General features: G+C 41.4%; 3 protein-coding genes across 4 annotated transcripts; 1 reads left to right on the forward strand and 2 right to left on the reverse strand.

Annotated features, from left to right (window-relative positions):
* Nucleotides 1-1,663: 1,663 nt before the first annotated feature.
* mrpl46 (mitochondrial ribosomal protein L46) lies at nt 1,664-7,004 on the reverse strand. The gene is made up of 4 exons (XM_010734063.3): nt 6,719-7,004; nt 4,534-4,735; nt 3,973-4,143; nt 1,664-2,051 (listed from the first exon to the last, which is right to left on the reverse strand). Exons 1-4 carry the CDS (start codon nt 6,977-6,979, stop codon nt 1,804-1,806), a joined length of 882 nt encoding a protein of 293 aa, XP_010732365.3. The 5' UTR covers nt 6,980-7,004; the 3' UTR covers nt 1,664-1,803.
* On the forward strand, nt 6,938-10,605 carry mrps11 (mitochondrial ribosomal protein S11). 2 transcript variants are annotated; one of them, XM_027281310.1, is made up of 7 exons: nt 6,938-7,053; nt 7,141-7,198; nt 7,813-7,893; nt 8,287-8,385; nt 9,284-9,413; nt 9,922-9,987; nt 10,423-10,605. In XM_027281310.1, exons 2-7 carry the CDS (start codon nt 7,161-7,163, stop codon nt 10,528-10,530), a joined length of 522 nt encoding a protein of 173 aa, XP_027137111.1. In that variant the 5' UTR covers nt 6,938-7,053; nt 7,141-7,160; the 3' UTR covers nt 10,531-10,605. The 2 variants fall into 2 exon arrangements, with proteins under 2 accessions (XP_027137111.1, XP_019113918.1); XM_019258373.2 differs by lacking the exons at nt 6,938-7,053; nt 7,141-7,198 and adding an exon at nt 7,405-7,643.
* A 1,070-nt stretch (nt 10,606-11,675) lies between these two features.
* pdpr (pyruvate dehydrogenase phosphatase regulatory subunit) lies at nt 11,676-25,211 on the reverse strand. The gene is made up of 18 exons (XM_019258390.2): nt 25,062-25,211; nt 24,242-24,518; nt 23,941-24,074; nt 23,393-23,474; nt 22,698-22,861; nt 22,421-22,542; nt 22,106-22,223; nt 20,322-20,471; nt 18,584-18,776; nt 18,247-18,371; nt 17,508-17,663; nt 17,273-17,406; nt 16,830-16,978; nt 16,632-16,744; nt 16,114-16,208; nt 15,875-15,964; nt 15,571-15,753; nt 11,676-14,946 (listed from the first exon to the last, which is right to left on the reverse strand). Exons 2-18 carry the CDS (start codon nt 24,505-24,507, stop codon nt 14,539-14,541), a joined length of 2,682 nt encoding a protein of 893 aa, XP_019113935.1. The 5' UTR covers nt 24,508-24,518; nt 25,062-25,211; the 3' UTR covers nt 11,676-14,538.

A 25,211-nucleotide genomic window follows, 5' to 3' on the forward strand; every position in this document is an offset into this window, starting at 1 on the left:
CTGTGTGTGAACCAAACAGTTAGAAATGGCCCTTATTAGCTTGCCCTGACCTTCACATCTTACAATCCAACTTACAGAACAGAGCTGTGAACCCTGAAAATAAAGATGGAAAAATATAATGCCTGTGTCTACAACATTAATAACTCCCTGTCCCAGCAGACACAAACAGAAAGAACAGGCTGATCGCTGAGAATGGTCGGGAACATCAGAATGCTCTTACCTAAGACAAATTATCGTAGCTATTCCACAGGAACATTAGCCTGCTATGATGGATATATTCAGTATGAGTAAAAAGGAAGCCAAGTTGATCAGAAACTGCTCTCTCTGCAGTCCCCCCCTGAGGTCACCACAGAGGCATAATTACACAGCTTCTCACAGTGCTCCACTGTGGCCGGTGTGGAAATACTGCCATCTATTGTTAGACAATTTACCAACTGCAGGAAGCTCAACAGTTCACCTCTAGCAGGCCTCCCAGGCCCACACATTTTAGTTAAGTGTGCACTCCAAACAGCAGCAACATTTGGTGTTCGGATTTCAGCACTTGATGTGTACTCATTAACTGTTGCAGCACTAAGAAGCAAAAACACAGCAAGACATCTGGTGCTTGAAGTTTATGTGACAGCTGTTGAAGCTAATATGCATTTTTCCTGGAAGGTGCATTGGATTTCTGACTAATGGCGGGTCAGATACCACGTTGTTGTGGTCCAGTAGGTAAAAAAAAAAAAACTTTTTAGACTCAAATAGTCTTAAATGATTCTATATTTTGACTACTGAGTCTATAAATGATACATGAAATGAAACATTTCTGCTCAAAATTCCCTTATTCAAGCACTGAATCAGCCCACAACAGTTCTCCAAAGTGTTCAAGCTTCATCACATCAGTTATCACTTCATTTCAACAGCTGTCAGACACTTTAACACCAGCTTGACTTCTTTTCTATATATTTATTATTTATGAGTAATTTCTGATCCACCTTGTGTACACAAGCTGCTTTGACAAGTGAATTTCCCCAGTGTGGAATTATTAAAGTCCATCTTATCTTTATTCATACACACTTCGTTATGACAAGGACTAGTCATCATGCATTGTATCAAACATTATATACGCTTCACTATATTAAGTCATTCAAGAGGAAAGGATATATTTTCTACTATAGTGTTGTTGACAAAAAGAAGCTAGGACAGGATGTAGGGCTGCGATACAATGTGAATGTGTTTATCACAGACATTTTGAATCATTTGTTTTTTGGAAACAGAGAACTCAAAGTGTGGTGTTATCTGTAGGGGCTTAAAATCTGACCACCAGCAGGAGTTCGGCAGAACGTGAGACTGACTCGGGCACTTCTGATGAACTCTGAGAGTGTCTCTAATTCTCCTCGGCCAAGCATCAATAAATATTACAGCATAAGACATCAGAGGCTCCTGAACACTTTCTTCCCTTCTGACCTCACCACTGACCTTTGATTTCAACAATTTCTCCACAACACACCCAGTGGAATTCTTTTTTCTTCTTCTTCTGGTACGCACTTGTGAACATTGTTCTTGTGTGTGAGCATTTAACTATCCTCTGCCTTTGTGAAGAAAAAGTGGCATTCATGAACGTTTCTAACAGCAGATATTATGTAACAGTCAGATCTGAATTTAAATACCACAGTGCACACTGGTCAAATGAAAAAACTATTTATTCATACAGTGAAACACATATCGAATCAAAGAACATTGTATGATACAAGATGACAGACACGGTAACTTTCTGAGCCTTATAAATATTGTTCTGTGAGTCAGTGTCCATGTTTTTAGTCGTCACACTTGGGGGATGAAGCGGTCAACCTTCGCCATGTACGCAGGCTTCAGGTAGCGCTGCAGTTCACCTTTTGTCACCCACAGAAAAGGAGAGGTTGGAGCTGCGGGGCGACTGCTGTCTGACAGAATAGCTTTGAAGAAGAACACCTTCGTTCCGACCGAGCTCTCCGTCCGAATAGCTTTGGGCAGTTTGTACTTGTACACTCCGCAGGGGGCGTTGCCGAGGAAAGTTGCCTTGAAACCAGCCCCTGCCCGAAGAGAACAGATTGGGAGTTCATTTCAGCTGAAGCCAAAAGGTTGAATTGTAAATTGAAATAGTAATATAAATAATATAATACTAATAAAGAGTAAACGAATAAGTGGATGGGTGGATGTTCCTAAATTTAATGCAGTCGTACAATTGCATAATTAAGTGTTGTTATTACCCTAATGCTCTGTTTCTCATTACTTGCTGTGACAACAACACACTTTTCTCAATTAAGTTTTAATCCAATCTGGTGTCATCTAAATCACATGCTCCCAGTTGGTTCAACATACATTAGCACGACAGCAACACCATGTTAGAGACTGAATTCCCATTGAGTCCGGCTATATTAAAAATGGATTGACTCGTGCAACTGTAAGACACTTTAAATAAAAACCCTCCACCAAATGACACACGTTAATGTCAAGTGGAAAGTCTTAATGGGGAGTGATTGATGGACTTGGCACATTAATAGTTCATGAGCAGTGTTGTGAAACAGTTTAACATACTCAGTCACTGGCATTTTATTTAAAGAGCTTAAAGGCTTGATTTCCATCGGGAGCAGAGTCAGCAGCAGAAAAAAACGAAAAAGACAGTTTTACAGCAAAGTTAAATACTTCGTGTGAGCATTCGTTACAGGGTCATATCCTCCATGTTTTGCCAAACTTCCTGTTCCCTCCATTAGCTTAGCTTGTTGCAGATCAATGAGCTGAAGTCTAATCTACAGCTGACTGATCAGTGGAGGTCTAAGTGGACTTGACAGCTCCTGCTGGAACAACTAGAATATGATCGGCACAATGCTGCATATATAAATCTACTGTTGGTTTGCAGGCTTAAGGATAGTTCGACCCTCTAGAAATCCAAATATGGACGATTGTACTGAAAGCACCAGCAGCTATTTAAGATCGCATTAAACTTAAATGATCCTCTGGGATAAAACTGGGTCATTGCAGTAAAAGACATTAGGATGTAGATACAGTAATAATGCAGCAAATGGAGCGTGTTGACAATAATACAACCTTTAACAGCACCTTATAGCCTGCCAGAAGCTATGCTTTTTGAGGTTAATTGAATTACATTATAGCAGCGGCTGCTTTTAGGATTAAAAATCAGGATTTCCACATCCCTTCATCACTCTTCAGTATGCCGTTTCTTTCCTTACATTTTAAATACAGTTGATATTCTACCAAAGGAGATACTAGAATTGACCATAAACCAAAGATAAGACACTAAAGAACAGCTGTAACTCTTAAAGATAAAGATGGAAATTAAACATTATCTGTTATAAAGTATCGGATCTCAGTGCGACTTGGTGAGATTTTAATAATAACATTTTTTTAAGAGCGCTTATTTTTTTTCAGCATCCAAAGACTTTTTACATGGTAAAATCATCAAAACATCAAAACAATACACTAAAAACTAAAAACTATGCAAAGCAAACTTGTAAAAGGTTCATTTTGTGTGAGGAATTTAAAGTGGGTAGGTCAGTTCTTGGGGAGAGAGCTCTAGAGGGATTTAAGGAGGTATTTTATGTAGCGTTAGTTTGTTCCGATTTCATCATAATGCACTGACATTAATGTATATAAACACAGGAAATCGTATGAACAGTTTCCAGTTTTTCCTTCAACATGTCCTCACCAAACTTGCCTTTACACTTCACAGGTAAGCTATGAACTTGTTTTAAGGTAACACGAGTGCTGATTGCAGCATATTTGAGATTTTAAGCAATATGAAAATAAGTGTATTATAATTGCATATTACGGGAGAACGAAGGAACAGGTGTCCAAGATGACTCCTGCTGGGGATATTGTGCCTAAAAACCTCTGGGATAAAAGCGCTGATTACTGTTTACTGATGGACTGTACTTAGTTAGTGGGTCTCATTTCAACACGGCTTACATCAGCTTCTAAAAATGGTCGCATTACCTGACAGGGAAGAGAGGGCTCTCTCTGCCGTTTGCCGCAGTGTTTCTCCTTCCTGCCACTGAGTCTGAGGCAGCAGCCACATCTTCTGGCCGCCGACCTGCTGCTCGACCAGAAGAAGCAGCGAGTCGGCAAGGCAGCGCTCCGGTGAAGTCAAGTTTTCATCTACATCAGCTAAACAAGAGAAAAAGGCCGTCAGCCGTTTCACAACAACCGTGTCTCTCTGTGACTGTGGAGCAAAATCTACACAAACTCTGGAAATGTCACGGGGAATAAAATGCAAATTGGAAGTGCTGGAGTGAATAGATTTTCTGAATGTCACCAAAAAAAAAAACACTGGAAGTAATAAAAGTCTCTTTCCTTCCTGGTAATTTAGTTTAAACCCAGATGTACGAGACGCCTTCATTTCCATTCTGCTTTACTCGATTAATGACTGGAGCTAGACACATACATACATACATATATACATATATACATACATATATACATACATACATGTAGTGCATATTGTTCTTTACTTTTTCAGTCCACTGGTCAAACATTTTATCCATTTCCCATACGAACCTCTGACCCTCGGCGCTGGCTGAAAGCTTTTGAACTTCTGCTCCCAGGAGTCTTCCAGGTCTTGAGTCAACACGATATCCTGGTCACCGCGGCCATCCTCATCATCCGAGTCATAATCGTTTGCCTGCTTACGACTCATCCTCTCTTTGTCCTCCAGCAGTCGCAGCTCATGGTCCGACAGCATGCTTTTCTCCAGCTCCATCTGAAATAAAGTCAGAGCTCAAACTCCAGGACCCTTTTTTAGACCTCTATCTACGGACTCATATACTTCTGGAGCTTAACGTTATTGTACAGTGACATACCACGGAGCCTGCAGCTGCACAAAACACCTCAAACTGACAAGTTGTATATCATGAAAATCTGGAATTAACTGCCCCTACTCTAGAGAATATCATGGTAACATAAGGTCTGATGAAATTATGTTTTTCTAAAACTACTGTATTGCAATCTATTATTTGAGAATGTTTCTAATAAAAATTAATCAAATAATAAAGAATGAATGCCAACAAACAAATATGTTGGCCTGGCAGCATTTCTCAGTCATTTAAAGTAAATGAAATTAGATGTTTCAATATTAATTAATTATTAATTATTGCGCAAATGATTTCTGCATACGAATATGAGTCTAATAACTGAACATACTGGTAAACCCTGAGTGGATTACTTATCCTTTCATGTCTACAGCGGGAGTGGGTCCTCTTTCATGGAGGCTACCGTATTAAAAAACTCTGTGTTTCTACAGACTAAACTAAACAGTGGCTCTTAGACAGGGCTCTTAAAATGTAGAAGAAGGTTGTTATGGAATTTTCTATTCTTAGGTAACACATGGTCACGTGTGGGCCTTGAGGTCCACGGCAGTATTAATTGGTTGTCCTAGTCTAGGTGCCACCATATCTGAACACTTGGTGGCCAGGGTCGAAGAGACCTGTTGCTGCCTTCCTAGATCTTCCAATCTGCGTAAACAGACATCTGTGTCTCCAGACTAGAATATGCTGACAATAACACCTCCAAGGGTAAAGACATTCTCTTTGACTAATTCTGGGGCGTATAGTAGTCGTGGTGTGATCTTTGGGTTTGAAGTTTATCCACCAGGAGGAGTTCGACAGAATGTGAGACCGACTCAGGCACTTCTGATGAACTCTGAGAGTGTCTCTAATTCTCCTTGGCCAAGCTTCAATAATAATACAGCATAAGACATCAGAGGCTCTGAACACTTTCTTCCCTCCTGACCTCACCATTGACCTTTGACTTCAGCAATTTCTCCACAACAAAGGTGAGGGTGATGTGAGGAGATTGCAATGCAGCGATCAGACTACTAGATGCAACTAAATTCTATACACTGGACCTTTAAATTAAATTAGCAGGGAGGGTTTTGAGTCTCTTGAGACTGTGGTGGAGAGGAGGATGCTAAATAAACTGTTATCCATCATGGACAATGAGCAGCACCCTCTCCACCACACAGTGGACAGACAGCGGAGCACCTTCTCCCACAGGCTGCTATAGCTTTGCCGTCGAAGGGACAGATACAGGAAATCTTTCCTGCCACATGCCATTACACTGTATAATAACAGCTAAAAAAATGTACAGTCACTGCACATTTCTCCTTTCTTACTTTGCACCAAATCAACACTGCCAATTTGCTGTATATACTTTTGTACAATATATTTTATTTACTATTGCTATTTTGATATTTTATTATGTATAGTTCTTTATATTTTTATTCTTATGTTGTCTATTGTTACCGTGTGTAATGCTGCTGCTGCACTGTAATTTCCCAGCTTGGGATGAATAAAGTATATCTATCTATCTATCTATCTATCTATCTATCTATCTATCTATCTATCTATCTAAACATATTTTACTAGTTATAATAATAATAATAATACAGTAAAACATGTTATCTCATAGGCGCCTTTCTGTCACCCAAGGACACCTTAGAATAAATGATATTAGACAGCAAATAACAGAAACAAACCTTAAAGTATATCAAATTACAAGAATACAACATTAAAAACAGTTTAATGATGATATGATATATATGTTATGAGTGATAAACAACATGCACATGCTGAACTCTTGATAGGAAACCACCATGTGTTACACCATGAGACCTGAGCACAGATGATATCGTGGTGTTTATGTGTTTGCATATACTGATTGATGCATCCGTGTCGGACAGACGCACCTGGCTCAGCATGTGTTTGAACTGCTGCTCTATCGGGCTCAAGTCCGACGAGATGACCGGAAGCCTCTGCAGACACACCGCTGCCATCAAAGTCCACGGTGAAGTCGCCTTGTCTGTGACATGTTTGGTCTGCAGTGTCGCCCGACAGACAGACGTGCTGGACAATGGACGCAGCCCCGAGCTGCTGACACGAGACACAAACCGGACGAGACCCCGACTCGCCATCCTTCCACAGGACGCAGACATCTTCTTCTGCTGCATTCAATGGATACGCAGAAAAACCGTGACGCTGGCAACTACTCTTGAATAAAGCCAGGCAGCCTGGGAGTTTTATTGTAACGATGTTATTCTCATAGTGACACGTAATCACAAGACATGATATTATTATGGCGTTGATAACTGTACGCTTTTTATTTATCCAGAGCAGAAAGAAGACCGATTGATGTTTGATGGCTTCAGCGCGATGTGTCATATTTACGAGTATGTGTCAAGTCCATGAAGGCAGCACGTCTCTACTTCTACCCACAATCCTGTGCAAAAGTGGAACGGTCTATTCCGATAAAAGTGTGGGGGGGGAGATAACATTAATATACTTTAAAATATATACGCCTGTGTACAATTTTATGCACTGCGTGAATATATTTCACACTACTTCATCTCCATGCAGTTTATTTAAACAGGGTTTGCATTTGTAATAGTAATAATAATAGTTATTATGACCTTTTTCGCCGCCCCGTCAAAAACGATATAGGTGGTCTGGTCGCGACATTTTCAATGTCACGTTTGTTGTGTGTGAAAGCTAACTGTGCTTCAACCGACACTTTAACATATTAAACATGTTTAAATTCAATTGTATACTAGTCAGCTCTGTGAGTACCGTCTGCCGGCAGCTGTCTGCCTCCTTGAATGCAAACGGGAGCTCTCTGTGAGTGTTTTAAGGGCGTTATGCTATTGTGATGCTAAGTCTGCTGCATGCTGAGTGTTTTAGTTGAACTGGTGATGATGATGATGATGATGATGATGATGATGATGATGATGATGATCATAGCAGGATGAAGCACAGAAGATGATTGTGGCGCTGACTTTGTGTGCAGATGTTGGAGCGGTGTGTTGCAGCGGACATTATGTAGCAGTGCTGTCCAGAAGCCCGACGAGAAAACCTCCAAAGACTTCAGGTCAGACATGATTAGATTAGATTAAATATACTTTATTCATCCCACCACGGGGAAATGTACTTGTTACAGCAGCAGAGGAAAGTGTAGCATGCACTACAGGATTAGAGAAAAAGTAAAAGGCAACAAAAACACAATAAACAGACAGAAATATCTATAACCTACACGAAACACAATCAACCTTCAAAAAAGTACTGAGGATAAAAGTGGCATGATATAGAAAAAGAGTATTGTAATGTAAAATGACCATAGTGTAAGAAATATTGCAAAGAAAGTGACCATGATACAAACAATAATATTATTGCATGCACCTGCATATGTCAGGTGTATCCTGGATACTCATATGTTTTGTTCACTGCAGTATAATAATTAACCTCGGTTTTAATCCCTTTAAAGCCATTTCCCTCCACTGCCTGGTCAGGAAAGTTCACTGAGCTGGGGTGGAAAGAAGTTTGAAGAGTTGCCAGTTGTTCACATTAAAGCCACATACAACAAGTAAGTAGAACCTGCTTGTGAAGCTAAAAAAAAAAATACTCATATATATTTCTGAAGACGTCGTTATTAGATTCCTGAAATACACATGCATTTGTTTTTCAAGTCGTCAACCAAACAGACCATGTTCACAGCATTCATATGGACCTGTCGGACGAAAATCCAGCTAATGACATCACGGGCTGCTGCATTGCAGTAAATGCAGGATCAGAGACATCAGTGATGTTATTAGTGCCACATGTTTTTCTGTTAGGGCAAGTCAAAACACAGCTCATTTATTCTGTAAAGAAAAGTTGTCAGACAGATAGTTGTCAAATTGGCATTTTAATGTAGTTAAAAGTTTATCAAATCTCTGTGAACCAGCTTTGTGTTTAAGTGTTTAAAGTTTCACTGAGTGAACCACAAACTATTTCTTTTGCCTTCGCTCCCTCAGAAAAGTCATTGTTGTGTGTTTATTAATGATCTTTAGTCAAAGATTCTTATCTAAGAATAACGTTAAATTATTCCGCACAAGTGTTTTTAAAGGAGGCACATGAATCCTGCTTTCAGAGAGCAGATTGTAATTACCATCTGTCACTCTGAGCAGGAACAGATGTGAGTCATTAAATAGAAACTAGACAGTGAACTCAAATTTCACTTCTCTTTTTCTTTTCATTTTTGTAATTAATAGTTATTAGTGATGTTGTGCATCCTGATGTGTGCAGTATGAAGCCATGTGTAGGACAGGACTCCTGCACCAGAAGAAGCTGGATGAAGTAAAACAGAAAGCTGCAGAACATTTGGCTCAGAGTTATTTGATGCAGTCAAACCGGTTACGGGGAAACGTTTAACTTGTCATCAAAGTATGAAATGCGTGTTTTTCACCATAAACTGTCCCTTTCATAAACCTCTCCCATTCTAGCACACACATCCAGCTGACAGACAGCGCAGGAGAGTCGATGGTCAGGACGTCCTGTGGAACAGAAGGCTTCAAGAATATCAAGAAGTCGACACCCGTCGCTGCTCAGACGGCCGGCATCTCTGCTGCTGCGGTAAGTTCTCACGTGTCACTCTGTGAGAGATCAGTGTGTGTGTGTCCTCTGACACACTAATGTATTGTTTTGTTAAGATGCAGAATGGATGAATCCCTTAAGTGACTGACTTCCTGAGCAAAATGTCACTCTGCTTGCCGTGCTTGTGTTATAAAAAATGATTAATTATCAGAGATACTTCACATTTAACAAGCATTTTTTACCCCAAACAGCATAAACAGTGATATTGATTTGATCACATTAGATAAAGAAAAGCATCAAAACCATTAGTGAAGTTTTAACTCGGGCATGTTTGGTTTTAATTAGCTGATTGTGCTACAATTAAGCACAATTAACTACTGACAGGGTTTCCAGTCTATTATAAACATGGACTAGGTGACATGGTCTTAACCTCCTGCATCATTCATCTCCGCTAATGTCGGAGTTCGAGCACATTAAAACGTATCTAGATGTTTTGAATCAGCCCCACGCGTAGACATCAATCCTCTGCGTCTCTTCCTCTGCACAGAAAGCCACAGCAAAGGGTGTGACGTTTGTCCGTGTTGTGGTCAAAGGTCTTGGTCCTGGACGTCTGGTAAGTAGAGGAACAAAATGTTTCTATTGTTCAGTCACAGTTTATCTGTGCACACCCAGAAGCCATTATAAATCTTCATCATGTTGGTAGATAATTGTCGTAATTGATTCAACTATTTCACTTTTTACAATTGTTGAAATTTGATTTTCTGTTGATCAACTAACTGCTTAATCAATCACGCTAATTGACTTAACTCGCTTCAGCTCCACTTAATATGTCCATATATTGATTAGTACTACTTGTGCTACTGACCCTGTCCTGAACTGATGTAACAGAGGGAGTGCAACTCAAATAAAGCTGTCACTGTGTGAAGAAATAAGGCCTCTTAATTCATTTCAGTCTTTTTATAAAGAGGATCATTTATGGCCGCTTAAGGAGCGGTAGACATGCCGTTAGCTTTTTAAATAAATGAATGTATTTTTCTCTGTTGTGCAGTCTGCAATCAAAGGCTTGACGATGGGAGGCCTGGAGGTGGTATCGATCACTGACAACACCCCTGTGCCGCACAATGGCTGCCGACCACGCAAAGCCAGAAGGACATGACCTCCAGGAACTAGAGTACACTGCAAAAGGAGGAGGGCTTTATGTTGTGATATGCTAATAAAGTGTTTTGTTGTATTTCCTGGCTCCGAGCTGACCTTACATAACTCAAATGTGGAAAAAATTGCAGACGGTGTTATTAATGAGTAGAGAACAGGTGTCTGAGTCCTCTGCTGCGACTGTTGACACATGAATAAATCTTCAGTCTCACCGCAGGCACTTTGATATTCATTAGTGGGCTGGTGTTTGCAGAAACTGTCTGTGTGGGAAGAGAAACATCACAAGGTTTCATAGCTTCGATGCTCTACACGTCTTCTATTTGGATACAACCGGTAGCCATGGCGACTGAACCCTTGAACCTGGTTGCTGCATCAGAGCCTCAGCACACGACACACATACCTCAAGTGAACTTGACATAAACACGCTGCTCGGCACGGCAGCGAAATGTGACTCGGCCGTACAGTAAAGAGAACATCGCGTATGAAAATCTGATCCTCTGCTTGCCCTCATGTCTTTGCATGTCAGAGATCAAGTCCAATCACGTTGAAGTTCATTCAAAGCCGACTTGTTTCCATAACAGCAGAACACTGTTGCTCTTCTGTATCTGATCCTCTTGCTTAGTTTAGTTCACATGCTGCGACGCACACAACCTAATGATTTCAACATTTATCTGTTCAGAAACATTTTTTTGTAGTGGTTAACACTGAATACAACAGCTAAACAAGCAGAGGTGCCCACATGACGACATGCACATGGACACATTATAAGACGCCCATTAAAGGTCACCCATGTGCATGTGATGGAGGAATAGCTTATAATAAAGTCTACTTGCATGAAATCTGGTTGTTTCAGTCAAGATTGTGCTAAAATATTTTTTCCCCAGCTCCTTTAAGTTCCCTGTTTAAGGGCCAATCTTGAATTTTTGTAAATTCTCGTTAATTCCCATTAGAAGTTTGCAGTTTGATCCCTGGTCTCTCTTCAGTCTGCGTGTTGAAGTGTCTTTAGGTAAGATACTGAACCCCAAAGGATAGGCCTTGATAACCACAGCAGCCCAATAACTTTCTGGTACATTTGCACAGTGTAATAAACTTAATATTCTTCCCTGTGCTGATATATGTCTGATGTGAACAGATGACTCAAATTCAGCCTTTTTGTATGAACACAGTTCTCTTTATATTTTACTTTATGTACATTAGACAGCCAGACATGAACATCATATAAATACATTATTGTAAAGCTCTGAAGAAAAAAATCTGCCATTTACAGAACAGTCAAGTACAAGTGGTGTTAATGGAAACATCAAACGAGACAAACATGCACCAGTGAGTGTGGAGTGTCAGTGTTTTGGGATAGACGACACTACCACTTCACCGATTAGTATTCATGACAACAAACTTTCCCAAAACTCCCCTGACACTTTTTTTTTTTCTTACTATTCGCTGTTTTTTTCGCCTTCAGCTTTTTGGATATATGTTATACTTGATATTCAGTGATAGTGCTTGCTTTTGTGTGTGTGTGTGTGTGTGTGTGTGTGTGTGTGTGTGTGTGTGTGTGTGTGTGCACGTATAAAAAAAGAAGGCTGCTCTTGTTTAGTGCAAATGTTCGGGGCTGTTTCCCTTTAATAATTTGCTCAACAAAGAGGTCAGACTGTTGAAAAGGTGCCTTCACAGCTACTGGACTCTTGGATATTAAGTGCATTAACTTAAAAAAGGTACACCATTAATTACTAATCATTAATGAGGCCTTATTTATACAATACCGAATACATTAGAAATGATAAGACTAAGATGTTTGTGTTGGATTCTTGTATAAATGAGGCCCCAAAAGTGAATCACATGAAGCTAAAGCAAAAAGTACCATGGGTTGGAGAAGGACACTGCACTACAGTAACAGCACTGAAGCTGAAGGATACAAAGACTGATACATTGCACTCTCACATGCAAAAACTTCATTTAATATTATCAGCGCCTTTTCTTTTTACAAACAAAGCACACCAAAAGAGAAATTAGCCCTTTATAAGCCGAGTCCGACTCTGCGTTGGAGCAAGTTCTGTTCTAGTTTGAGAGTGTGATGTTGATCGTTTGTCATGGAAAAGCCTGAGATGTTAGCAAACTAATCAAAAAAAAAAAATTAAGATGAAGATTTGATGAGGCTTTCCACATTCCTGTTTTATGTGCCACTGTAAACACTTTAGTAGAAGTAGAGGTTTAGACAAGGAGTTGGAGATACACTGTGAAGAAGCATTTTTATCAGTGATGATGGAGTTAAGCTGTCTAAAGGCCTGTCAATCACCAGGAGTTCAGTGAGTTCCCTGCTGTGTCTGTCCTTTAGCATGTCCTACCATCCTCGAGCACACTTGATCACTCTATTTACACTTGATTTCTCATTTCAGAAAGATCTGAGCATCTGTAATCAATATTAAACAAAATCATTTGAATGTGACAATATCTCTTCACTCAGAAGTAATTGATCTAAAAAGTACTTCTGTGAGACGTTTAGTGTTTTTGGTAGACCATTTAGCCACTCAAGCGAACTTCCCAGCAGATCAACACGCCAAAGCCTTTTGACAACACAAACACATAGTAGTATTATCTATTTGCCATGTATGACTTGACAACTTTGAACTTCTCCTTTTATCTGAACAATTTACCTCACAACGCTCCTACCAGCTCCAGGCCTGATACTCTAGCTCTCCCAAACTTTTGACCTCTGAAGCGGGCGAGAGACAAACGGACCAAATCAAATGTAGAAATGTAGGAAAACATTAAGCTGCCGCTGACAAGTACATGTGCACAAGAAGAGAGGAAAGCATTTAAAAAGACAACTGCATGAATGAAACAAATGGATTGTAGATGATTAATAATAGCTGATAGAACTTAAAAACTGACTGACTACAAACGTGTGCAGTACTGAAAATAGAGATTTTATACACACTAGCTATACAAAAATACATCTTATCTCAAATATCCTAACTATGGATAAACAGAACTAACAACAATGTAAGATATCATGGACTCGTGGGATTACAGCCACAGCTTTCCCTCTCCGCCCTCCCTCATCAAAACTCAAGCAGCGCTTCAGCAGAGCGACGTCGCTTCAAAAACGACCACAAAACATAAAAAAACAGGTCGGATCACTTCAGCTTAAATACCACAAGCTCGACACACAGAAGAACAACAACAACAACAACAACAGCACAAAATGGATGATAAAGGGGGAAAAAGGCAATTTTGCTTGGGAAACCTTTTTAACACGACTGGAGTAATGGGCGGCACACAAAACAACAATTTACTAATGATTGGATTTTCAGCCAGGAATTTCCCCCCTTACTGAGAAGGATACTTAATGAAGGGATATCCCTTCATTGTTAAGGACAATGTAGTGGGGATGATAGTAGTGGACAGTATAAAGTCACATCACTCATATTTCTTTAAAGCAGCAAATATACAACTTGTAAAATGAAAATAAAGTCAACACTTGTATATTGACTGTGTAGGCATTTGCACATCAGCACTGAATGACATTTTCTTTCAGACTCTTCCGGACTGTGTCGCGTCGAAACGTTACAGATTGTCGGTCAAGATCCTTTCAGGATGGGTTAAAGTGAACAAAGTGAAAGAGTCGTAAGATCGCGTATCGTTGATGTTGCCTTAACAAAGGCACTTAACCACAGCCTGTCCCAGTAAACTAGCCATTGAGACTGTGTGGACTGTGTCTGAGTGTGGGGGCTGGAGAATAACTTTAGAATCTGACGATATAGGAGCTCCATATTTGATACAGCTCAAGTATTTGGTGGCTCTTAATATTGCACTTTAAAAAGAGGGAGATGCAACATGGAAGGTAAATGTTAGAGGGACATGGAGTGATTGTGCATACAACCCTCCGATTAGGAGCTAGAAATGGGACAATAAGTTGGCACTGGGAGGTAAGTGCAGGGGAGGATTTGGTGAACTGGAGGAGTGTCACAGAAACTCCTACAGAGCCAAATCCAGGGTCTTCCATTACTCCGCATCACTTCCCCTGGAGGTTGCTGAGCTCCATGTCGTCCTTTCTGCGTTTTTGTTGGGTAAAGAGAGAGCTGAAGGGGTAGAGTTTGGCTTTGGCTGGGTACCGCTGGCCAGCAATGTCCACCTCGTAGTCCCCACGGTTGATGAAGTCTGGAGTGATGGGTGTGGGGAGCCCCTCTGGGCCTAGCGGTGGAGATACAAAGCCAAGGCAGACGTGGCGCTCCAGTGTGTAGCTGTAGGCGCTGCTGGTGGTCGTCCCAGCTAACTGGCCGTTACAGTAGATGGGTTCGCCCCACCACGGCCACAAGTCCAGCTCAGTGTCATGGTCCTCAAGAACCAGCATGACGAACCGCCGAGACACACCGTCCTGACGCTGCTGCAGCAGGGCCTCGCGACCAAGGAAATCTGTGTCCTGATGGAGGCATAGAGAGAAGGAAAATGTGGCAGGAAATAGAGGAAAGAGGTGAAGGAAAGAGGGGTGACAGAACGGAGGGGGAAGCAGTAGATGTTATGGAAGGTGGTCTGCAAACAACTAACAATCTGCAAACACTGTACAGTTTCATTGGGAGCAACAAGAAACAACTTTTCATTATCATCATTTTGTACAGAGACAGTAAACTTTAGACACTGATGAGTACTCATCTGAAAGCAATCTGTGAATTTTACAGTGCGTAGTCCATTAATTAGTACTGTGCTGACATTATTGCTGTGTGCAGCAGACAGCACACCTTATGTTCCACTGTTTTTAAAACGACAGTGATGGTAACCTTTACCTCTGCTGGTGTAAAGTGCCACCTGTTGTGCTTGCAGGTGCAGATTGGTGATCATTTTCCCAGCAAAGACTGTAACACCTTTAATTATTCTCTCATCTTTCACACGTTTAACAGTAAAAAAAAAAAAAAAAGGCTGTAAAATTTAATCAAGCACTTCAAAAGCTTAATGCAAATCAGGTTGGCAACATCATTGTGTAGAACGCATTTGTCCACACTGATATAATACAGTTTGATGTGGTTACACAGCTGAACATGCGACATACCTTGTCAAACTTAACCCGGAACTCTCGTCCACACTCGAGCGGGGTGGTGAAAGTGTCGAGGTCCTGACCCCAAAAGGCAAAGAACTTCTCTATGCGGAGGCTGCGCAGCGCGTAGTACCCTGCATTACGAATCCCGTACTTCTGACCCACCGACATCACCTCATTGTACACGTGCAGAGCATACTGTGGACAGCAGAGGATGATACTCGTGTTAAGACATTAGACTTTATCAACCATTGTGTGAACTGGTAGATTTATTTATTTATGGACATATTTCGTGTGTGTATATGTAAACAGCTCTCACCTCTATGGGTATGTAGAGCATAAAACCTGGTTCCCCAGTGTGAGTCATACTCATTACTCTGATCCCATTGGCATAGCCAACACTCATCTCCTGTAAACACACCGAAACACACACAGTCAATGTGGGGATAAAACACAACTACAACCACAGATGAACCTGACATACACCTGCTGCTACAACTACAGTTCACTATTATTATTTCTCTATCAATGTTCTTGCAACTAGCCCTGGTTTCTTACCTTACAGAACATGGAGGGGAAGTGGTCAGGTGTCATAGAAACATATGACAGCTCAGCCAGAACGTCCATTGCACGAGGTCCAATCAGATTTAAAGCTGTAGGTAAAGGATCAGAGTGTTAGAAAGAAAGTTAACAGCCCAGGTCAGGTAGTTTCACACTGAAGGTTTGCACAATCTGAAATGAATATTAATTGAAATATAAAACAAACATTTGAATCATTAGAATAAGGACATCAGTAAAATCGTTTAAGTTTTGGGACAGAGATCCTCAGCTGGTGTTTTATCTTGTATATTAAAAAAATAAAATTAAGGTACTGTAGCGTTGCTCACACTTTAGACAGTTAAAACAACTAAATTAACTACCCTCTTGGCAACCCTAGAGTCTAATTTCGCCTACATCAAAACCAAAATGAGGTCACTTAAATAACTGGGTTGAAAGTGGATGCGCATGTGAGATACTTTGTGGGCACTAGATGGCGACATCACTACAGGACTTCAACTACGGTGCGGCGCGCTTACCAGTGTACTTCCAGCTGACATCCTCTAGATGGAGGTGTGGGTCATTGGGCATGTGTTTCTTTATCCAGGACCAACAGTGGACCTGCTGGTCTGTTGGAGAGACGATGAAGAAACTGGACAGGGGACAAACATGTGAGTTATTTTCGATGGTCACTGTCATCTGCATGTCTGAAGTATTATTTCCTACGTGTCACAAACCTGTTCTTGCTGAGGCGAACCACGCTGCAGTCATTCTCATAACCTCCCCTCTCGTTCAGCATGCCGGTATGGACGATGTGTCCAACAGGAACATCCAGGTCGTTGGCACACAAATGTTGCAGCAGGTCCAGGGCCTGGTCTTTCGTTGACTGGGACATCGGGACAGACAACTTAAATACATTTAAAATGGTGGGATATATAACTGCTGCATTAGTGGCTCCTAGTTGACAAAGCCTTGCATCATGTGCCATTTTAAAAACATTTTGCTGTGTTCTGACCCAGATGAACGTGATATTGATGGAAAACACATGCTGACTCTCCGTGTGGGACCAGATGAGCAGTGTATGTTTAGAAATCTGAACCCACAGAGGGAGGTGCAGCAGCAATTTTCTATCCTATGTGATCCAGAGCGGCTTAAACCCCTCAAGTGCATCAAGACTTACAGTTAGTTCAAACTTGGTGAAGGAGGACATGTCGATGACGCAGACAGCCTCTTTGCAGCATTTCACCTCTGCTCCAACAATGTCAAACCAGTCCGGCTTGTAAAAGGTCTTACTCTGGTCCAGAGACAGCAGATCTACGCACACATGGACAACCGGGCAGAGAAAAACATCCATCATCTTACTGAAAACTTCAATATGAACATAATATAGCACGTTGCTGGTATGTAATCTGTACCTTTCCCTGGAGGTACAAAGTATTTGGGCCTTTCAAAACCATGTTTCTCCATCCAGCGAGCTCCCTGCGTGTCCAGACGGTCATACAGAGGGCTGGTCCGCAGCTGACGCCCGGTCTGAAAATCCCAGCGAGGGACCTTTAGTTCATACAGCAGAGCTGGATACAAAAACACACAGAGACACATTGGAGGCACAGACCAGAGCTGAAAAACACTTACCATTATGATACATTTAAGGTGTTAACTGTGCTGGTGGTGCTGAGAGAACAGCTTAGTCACACAGAGTGTAATTAGTTTATTAACTTCATCGCTGTATGCAGTTGTTAACCAGCCTGCCACAACAGAAACAGTATTTTCTCTAATGGAAGAGATGGGGGACAAAATGTCCTTTCACATAAAAATGAATTCCAGTTCAATACAAACTGTGAGACTCCAGCGGTGTGAATTGATTTAAATCAAGTGGGTATTTTCCAAAGTTATGGTATTTCAAGTAGTCAGATGGTGTTTCCTAGCTGAGCTGAAGAGGAAGTAAAGTAGAACAAGAGGGGGTTTAGTACTAAAAAGATTTGTTTTGTGTGACTGAGACTGCTGAATCCTCATTATCTTTAAAAAGGAAGCCATTTACCAGTATGGACAAGAGGAACAACTGCAGCAACCATTAACCCTTGAAACTGACATGTAGGCATGTGAAGATTGTTTTAAAGCGAACCATATAGACTGTAACATGAGTTCTCTACTCACGCATGACTTCCATAACTCTGTGTCGCAGGAAGGTTCGGCTGCTTTGCAGGTTGCCAAAGCGTTTGATGTCCAGTGGCCAGACATTAGCAGTAGGGTAACCATAGGTCATCCACTCTGCCAGGTACCTGGATACCAAATCACACAACACGCCATTTGTGCTTCATTGTAATGCAAGCTACACATATTCTGATTACTGAAATTAATTAACTGATACTTCTGTCACCCCTTAAACAATGTATTCTGGTAGAATACAGTGCAGTCTAGTCTTCATAACAATGTTTGTCCTCACAAATACATTAGGCTACATACTAGTGAATACAGTTATACTCGTGCTTACTTGCCAGCTCCTCCAGCAAAAGCCAGGCCAGAAGAGTTCATTCCTGCCAGCACGTAGTAACCAGAGATACCCGGCGTCTCTCCCATCAGGCAGCGCATATCAGGGGTGAAGGACTCCGGACAGTTGACCAGCTGATGGATCTCAGCTAACTCAAGACCTGGCATTCTCCTCAGCAAGGCACTGAGCATTGGCTCTGGAGGCAGAAGACAGGTTCAAATCAGAAATGGAGTAATTCATATACATAACATAAACAAACCACAAAATGATCAAATGAGCGGTTGGCCGAAAGCTATACAGCTGCAATCATTTCCTGTCACAAAACTGGAACTACTATTTGTCTTCCTGCTCCTACAGAATACCCTTGAACAAAAGACACCTGAGTTGGCTTTAAATGCTTTTGCCCAACCACCTTTCAACCATCTACTATTGTGAAATACTCTTACTAATACAAGTTGAAGCTCCTGCTGCACAGCAGGAACCACATACCCCGTGTTGTGCCATAAACAGTCCTGAGGGTTTTCCACCATGAGCTTTCCAAGTAGCAACAAAAATGGCAGGACAATGTAAGTCAGTAGAAAGTGAAAGATGCGACTCTTTTGGTTAGTAATTACTTATAAAAACCAAAAGGCAGTACATAAGATTTTTAAGCTTGTTTTTTTTAATCACAGACTTTCTGATCCAACGTCCAAAAGGACGGCATCACTGTTTTCTACTCATTATTGAACCATCCATTCACACATTTAAGTAGTTTAATAACAATTCTTGACAGGTGGTGAGCTGGTGCTTCAAAATAATTCCATATATATTCAGGAGACACATTATTTTTGGAAGTTTTAAATACAACATGCAAGTTTAAAGTAATGTTAAAACTGACTGGTACAACTGTGGAACGACCAGCGGCAGTTTCACTGTGCTTTGCTGCATCTCAAGAGTTGGCTTGTGATATACCGCTGTTTTACGACAACCTGTCATGCTGCATGAGGAATCTCAGATTACAAGGCCAAGGCCAAAAGACAGGTGTGTGTGTGTGTGTGTGTGTGTGTGTGTGTGTGTGTGTGCGTGTGTTTACATGTGTATAGGAAGATGTACTTTGAAACTGAACTGCTTGCACTTGAAGTCTAATTAACACCATAAAATAAATATTAAAAGCCTATCTGCCCTAATGGCAGGACAGCTGGCCTAAACGTCAGTCAAAAATAACTAAATAATCAAAGATGAATAACTCTGCAGCAACAAACAAACAAAAACATGTAAGTTAGCCTAAAAATAGAGATACTTAGTTTTCCTATAAAACCATAATCTGAACTCTAAAGTACTAAGAAGGACTCTGACTTGTATTTGCCCACGGCCCAAAATTTTTACACCTTCATTACGATCAATTCGTCCAGTGTGCTGCCATAGAATATTCATCTAAAACAGCCAAAGACTCTTATACTATATACATTGTACATTATAGTATGACTACAATGTACAACTGCAATGCTATTTGGACTCTGGGATCAAATTGCAAATGTTTCAGTTAACTATATCTACATCAGAGACACCTTAAACAAAACACACCTTGTGTTTGTGATACATTATTGACAGCTGAGTGGATCTGATGTGTCTGACTTATTTACAACATAAGTTAAAAATGGTGAGTTTACTCAGAAGACTGCTATTTTATTTTGAGGGCCTGACACCAAAACCTGACATTTAACATGCAGTGTTCACAAAAATAATGAACTCCCTCTATTACCAAAGTGGTCCCAGTCCTCCTGCATGTTCTGGATCTCCAGCTGGTTGCGGCCCTCTGTGAAGATTGGTTTGGGGTTCTTCTCAAAGCCTCCTGACAGAAGACCTCCCTGCCACGGTCGTGCATATATTCTGCCGTCCATATCAATCACCACTGGAGACAAGACACAGCCTCAGTTAGATAAACTCTGGACCTGTCTGTAACCCACCACAAAAATGAACTTTTCCATGTTTAGAGTACATAATCAATACAACTTTACTGTCTTACCAAGTTAGCTCATCTTGTAACTTATGATTGAAAAGATTTGTCGTATTTCCTGTCCTGTTTGGCACCGATCAACGGCATATTTTGCTGACTGTCTGAATCTGGGCCTTGTTGCTTTTGAGATACCCGAACAACTTCCATATGATTAACATTGTCTTACTTTTTGTTTAAGTATTTCCTCAGCTTTTGGAGGATATTTCACATAAAACAAGCTCTGTATGGCTGTAAAATGAAGCAGGTGTGGATGAAGACAAGGCAACAAGTTACTGCAGACCGAGCGATGTTGTTGTTGTTGTTGTAATCAACAGGTGTTAAATAAATTGATCGTACTGTTTCCTTTTGTTGCACTTGTGGGTGACATTATCGTCATTGATTGCAGCCAAATATATCCTGAAGTCTGCTTTATATGGGGGTTACACAGGGTCAACCATATGTCTTGAAGGCATAGGTGTAAAATTGTGCGTTAAGAATCTCCCTGAGACACAGGGCAGCTGTACGTGTTTATTACAGCAGACATTGTTCTGATCATTACGTAACCAAGGTCAGAGGACCGTGATTATCTCACTCTCTAGACACAACAGATACGTAAATGATGAAGGAGCCTCTACAGAGTCAGATAACAATATTGGACCACTAAGGGTAAACTTATTTAGGGACATACAATAGTTGTCACATTATCCTAAGTGTGATATAGATGAGCCAGAGGGGACAGATTCTTCAGAATTGAGGAGGTGAAATTTCATGAGAAGCACACTGATGAATCCTCGCATTTTCCTTGGCCAAGCTTCAATAAACCTTTCAGCATAATGCATCTTGGATTCCTGTGCATGTTCTCTCCGCTGACTGACGTGACCACTGATGAATAAAATTCTCCACAACACGCTGCCGTCACCGAATGTGGAGGAGCTCAGCCCCACCCTTGTGCAAACAGGAAGAGAGACACGGAGAGAGGCAAAAGTTGCTTTTGCGCTCCTCGGTTTCACATTTTTTCCAGAGGAAATCCAGTTTACATTTACATTCTTAACCAGTACGGTTAGCTCTATGCTGTGCAGTAGAAAACGGGTGTGTACTTGATGTGCCAGCCAAAAACTGCAGACGAGCTGTTGTCTCATTTGCTTCTGTTGTTATCACACAACAGAAGCAATGTTATATCTATCCATGGAGAAAAACCATCAATAGTATACCAACATGAATCTTTTTACAATCTCAGATCATTTAATCGCCCAGCAGTAGTGTTGGCTATAAAAAGTAAGTCGTTTAAACGTGCAAATGGCACTATAATCACATGCAATCACAGAGCAGACTTCACCTTATGTCACTGCGTCAACAGGCTTCTTGTTGATAGCTTAGCGAGCTTAGTCTACCTGCCATTTTGCCTAAATGTGAAGGTTCTTCTTGATTACAGACATCACATTTAGCTGGCAAAAAATGATTGGTATTAGCAAATAATGTGTTATTATATTAGCAATACATTAGCAACTGTGCCTGCAGCAGTTTTCCAGTGTGTGTTCAGTGTGTGAGACCTGGTGTGCTGGGTGGAAGTGGCTCCTGGAGAGGTTTGGTGAGGAGGTAGAAGTGTTCACAGCCATGAAGAGGAACAGACACCTTCGTCTCACTGGCCTGGCCCAGCTCATAACCCCACTAGAGCAGAGACAGACAGAACAGATATGTCACACATCTGTTGCTCTCTAAGGACTCAAACTAAAAACTAAAGACTAATTGTCACCTCAGCTCCCCACTTTATACTAGCAAAGGGCTCCACTGATGGCATAAGTGGCATAAGACCCTGCACTCTCCTTTATCCAAAAGGTATCCCAAAATTCCACTCTGAAGTTTACCTGTCCAGCACAGTTGACGAAATATTCACACTCAATGGAGCCACGGTCAGTCTCCACCGCCATCACTTGACCCTTCTCTACTTGAACCTGCTGAACACTGGTTCGCTCCAAGATCTGAACCCCTGGTTAGCATGAGAAAGAGGAGGACATGGAGGAGGAGCAAAAAGGAGCAAATGAACAGGAGGAGAAGGGTTAGAATTAAAGTACTGCTTGTAAAACATTTTCATGGTCCACTAATGTCGTCCATCAAAAGCAAGTAAGTGAATTTGAGTCTTACCTTGTCCAGCAGCAGCCACAGCCAGTGCATGGTTAACATCAGGAGGAGACACCACAGCGTCTGCAGGCAGGTGGAGTGCTCCCACTAGGTCATGAATGTTAACAAGAGGGTGGAGTTTGGCCACCTCTTTAGGCTTAATGATGTTGCAGCTGATTCCCATTACCCTACGAATTGAGGGGATGATATAAAAATGAAACTAACAGACCTAAAAGACACTGCATGTCTAACCCGGTTCAGACCTCTGAATCATTTGAATATCTGAACAACAGATAGAGATGCAAGAAGTGTAACATCAGCATATACAATGTCATAACAAAGCTGACAGCTGTTACTATTTCACCTTTTGTACTTTTTGTACTGTGTTTTGTAGAAAGGGACATTCAGCTCGCACAGAGGTGAACGATCTGAGCTGGGTGCCGATGTGCTAGACTGTGCAGACTATGAACTTGTGCAATCGTGCCACCACCAGGCAAAAAGTTTTTATCCTGCAGCAGTCAAGTCAGAGTTGACACCTCAATTAAATCAAATTAATATTAGTATTCGCTCAAAGTACGTGTCACTTGACAGAACTTGAGCTGTTTTGCATACAAGTGTGAGAGAAAATGTACGTGTCCCTCATCCACACAGACTCAAAGCAGTAGATGATGCCAAAGGTTATCTCAACTAAATACTGTCGTGCAGTTTTGGGGTCTTACTTTAGTCGGGATGCCAGTCGCTTCAGAGAGATGAAGCGATCCTGATTCTGGGCCAAACACAGAGAGCCCGTCTTCACATACCCTGAAAAACATAAACACACCACCAACCCACATATTATGTGACTAAGATGTTCTCAAACTACTCACAGCTGTTCGCTACTTAAACACAGAGTAATGCCAAAATTATAATAATTTAGATCAGAGTCACTGCAGGGAAATTATTATTATTATTATAATAATAGCTTTCAAAAAATGGCCAAAACATGCAGAAAGTGTTATGATGAGGGACCTCAAATTATAACTTGTACTTTAATAGGAAATGGCTAGTAGTGCATACCACGTGTTTCAGCTCCGTTACTGTAATAGTTACACCGCATTGAAACACAATGCTTATGAGTATGCTGTAATGGTTTGCTTCAGGATTCGCTGCACACCTCTGTATCTTCTAGGCAAATAAAACTACAAATGGTTGTAGATAGTCAATCATTTAAAGAGATAGGCAGTCATATACATCTGGAAAGAGCAAAAATTGTGTCAAAGTGGCTGACCTGTTTTGACGCCAGTCTCCTCCTCCAGCTGCTGGTAAAGACTATTGGAGTAGCTTGCCATTTGACACTCAATGGAAATAGGCTTTGCTACGCTGACGATGCCAGCACACAGTCTGGTTGTTCCTGCACCAAGTCTGCCAACATGATAAGAGGACAGATAATAGCAGAGCAACATACAGTCGACAACGCTTTTTAATGATCCTCTTCTGACTCTTGTCTTTATTCGTCAGGGCTGGTAACTGAGCTGACATTTCACAAATCATTACACCACCTTAAATGAATTTAAAGACATTTATCTCACCTGCCCTGCTCCAGCAGCACTATATCAGTCCAGCCCAGTTTGGCTAGGTGGTATGCTACTGATGTCCCCACAATACCTCCACCACATATCACCACACGGGCCTGGCTGGGCAGTGGGAGCAACTGGGAGTCTCCACTGACGGCCAAACAGTGAGGGGAGGTCCAGAGGCCCCTGCTGGCCAATCTGTACCCAGTGTGGGGAAGCAGCAGCAGCCTGGGGAGCAGGACAGGGGACAGAGCCCTGGAGCTCCGCACACAGCTGCACATAGCTGCGCTTTCTGCAACCACAACGACACAAACAAACAGCACAGCTTCACATTACTGCTCAAGAATTCAGGGTTATTCTGAGGAGGCATGTCAACACTGCAAACAATAAGACACGGTGCTGTTATTAATTCACCTGCTTTCCGTCTGAGCTAGCGCAGGTAAACATTACATAGAGTATGGAGAGGATAAAGTTTAACTTGGAGCTTCATCTGTCACTGATTACTTGTTGTTAGCTCTTAAGCATCGCTGCGATCATCCGTTTAGCAGCACCAGCTACCTTTAGCTCCCAGTCACAGCACTTTGGTACCTTTGTAAACTACCCTCAGACTTTATCCTCACAGGTAAATAGTTTTAGTTGACGTGTGCGTTTGTAAAACTCTCCTGACAGCTCGTGTTCCTCCGGTTAAAGCTAGCGTTGGGAGCTAGCGTGCCTAGCATAGGATACCGAGCTAATGTTGTTTAGCTCGTAGCTAAACGTCAAGCGAAACTTTTTTTATTCTATTTTTCCTTCTTTAACTGTTTTAATTTGTCTATACGGACAAACATAAACTCACCGAATCAGCCGAGTCCAAGCGTGTTGCTGTTTAAAGGACAGCAGTGAAGTGACTGACAGAAAGTACAGCACCAATGTCAAACTAGCTTCAAACATTAGCCGCCACTTCCGGTCTGAACCTTCAAAATAAAACCCGCCTGCCTGTGTCAAC

Source organism: Larimichthys crocea, chromosome VIII (genome assembly GCF_000972845.2).
Source record: "Larimichthys crocea isolate SSNF chromosome VIII, L_crocea_2.0, whole genome shotgun sequence".
In the NCBI taxonomy this organism is placed as follows: Eukaryota; Metazoa; Chordata; class Actinopteri; family Sciaenidae; genus Larimichthys; species Larimichthys crocea.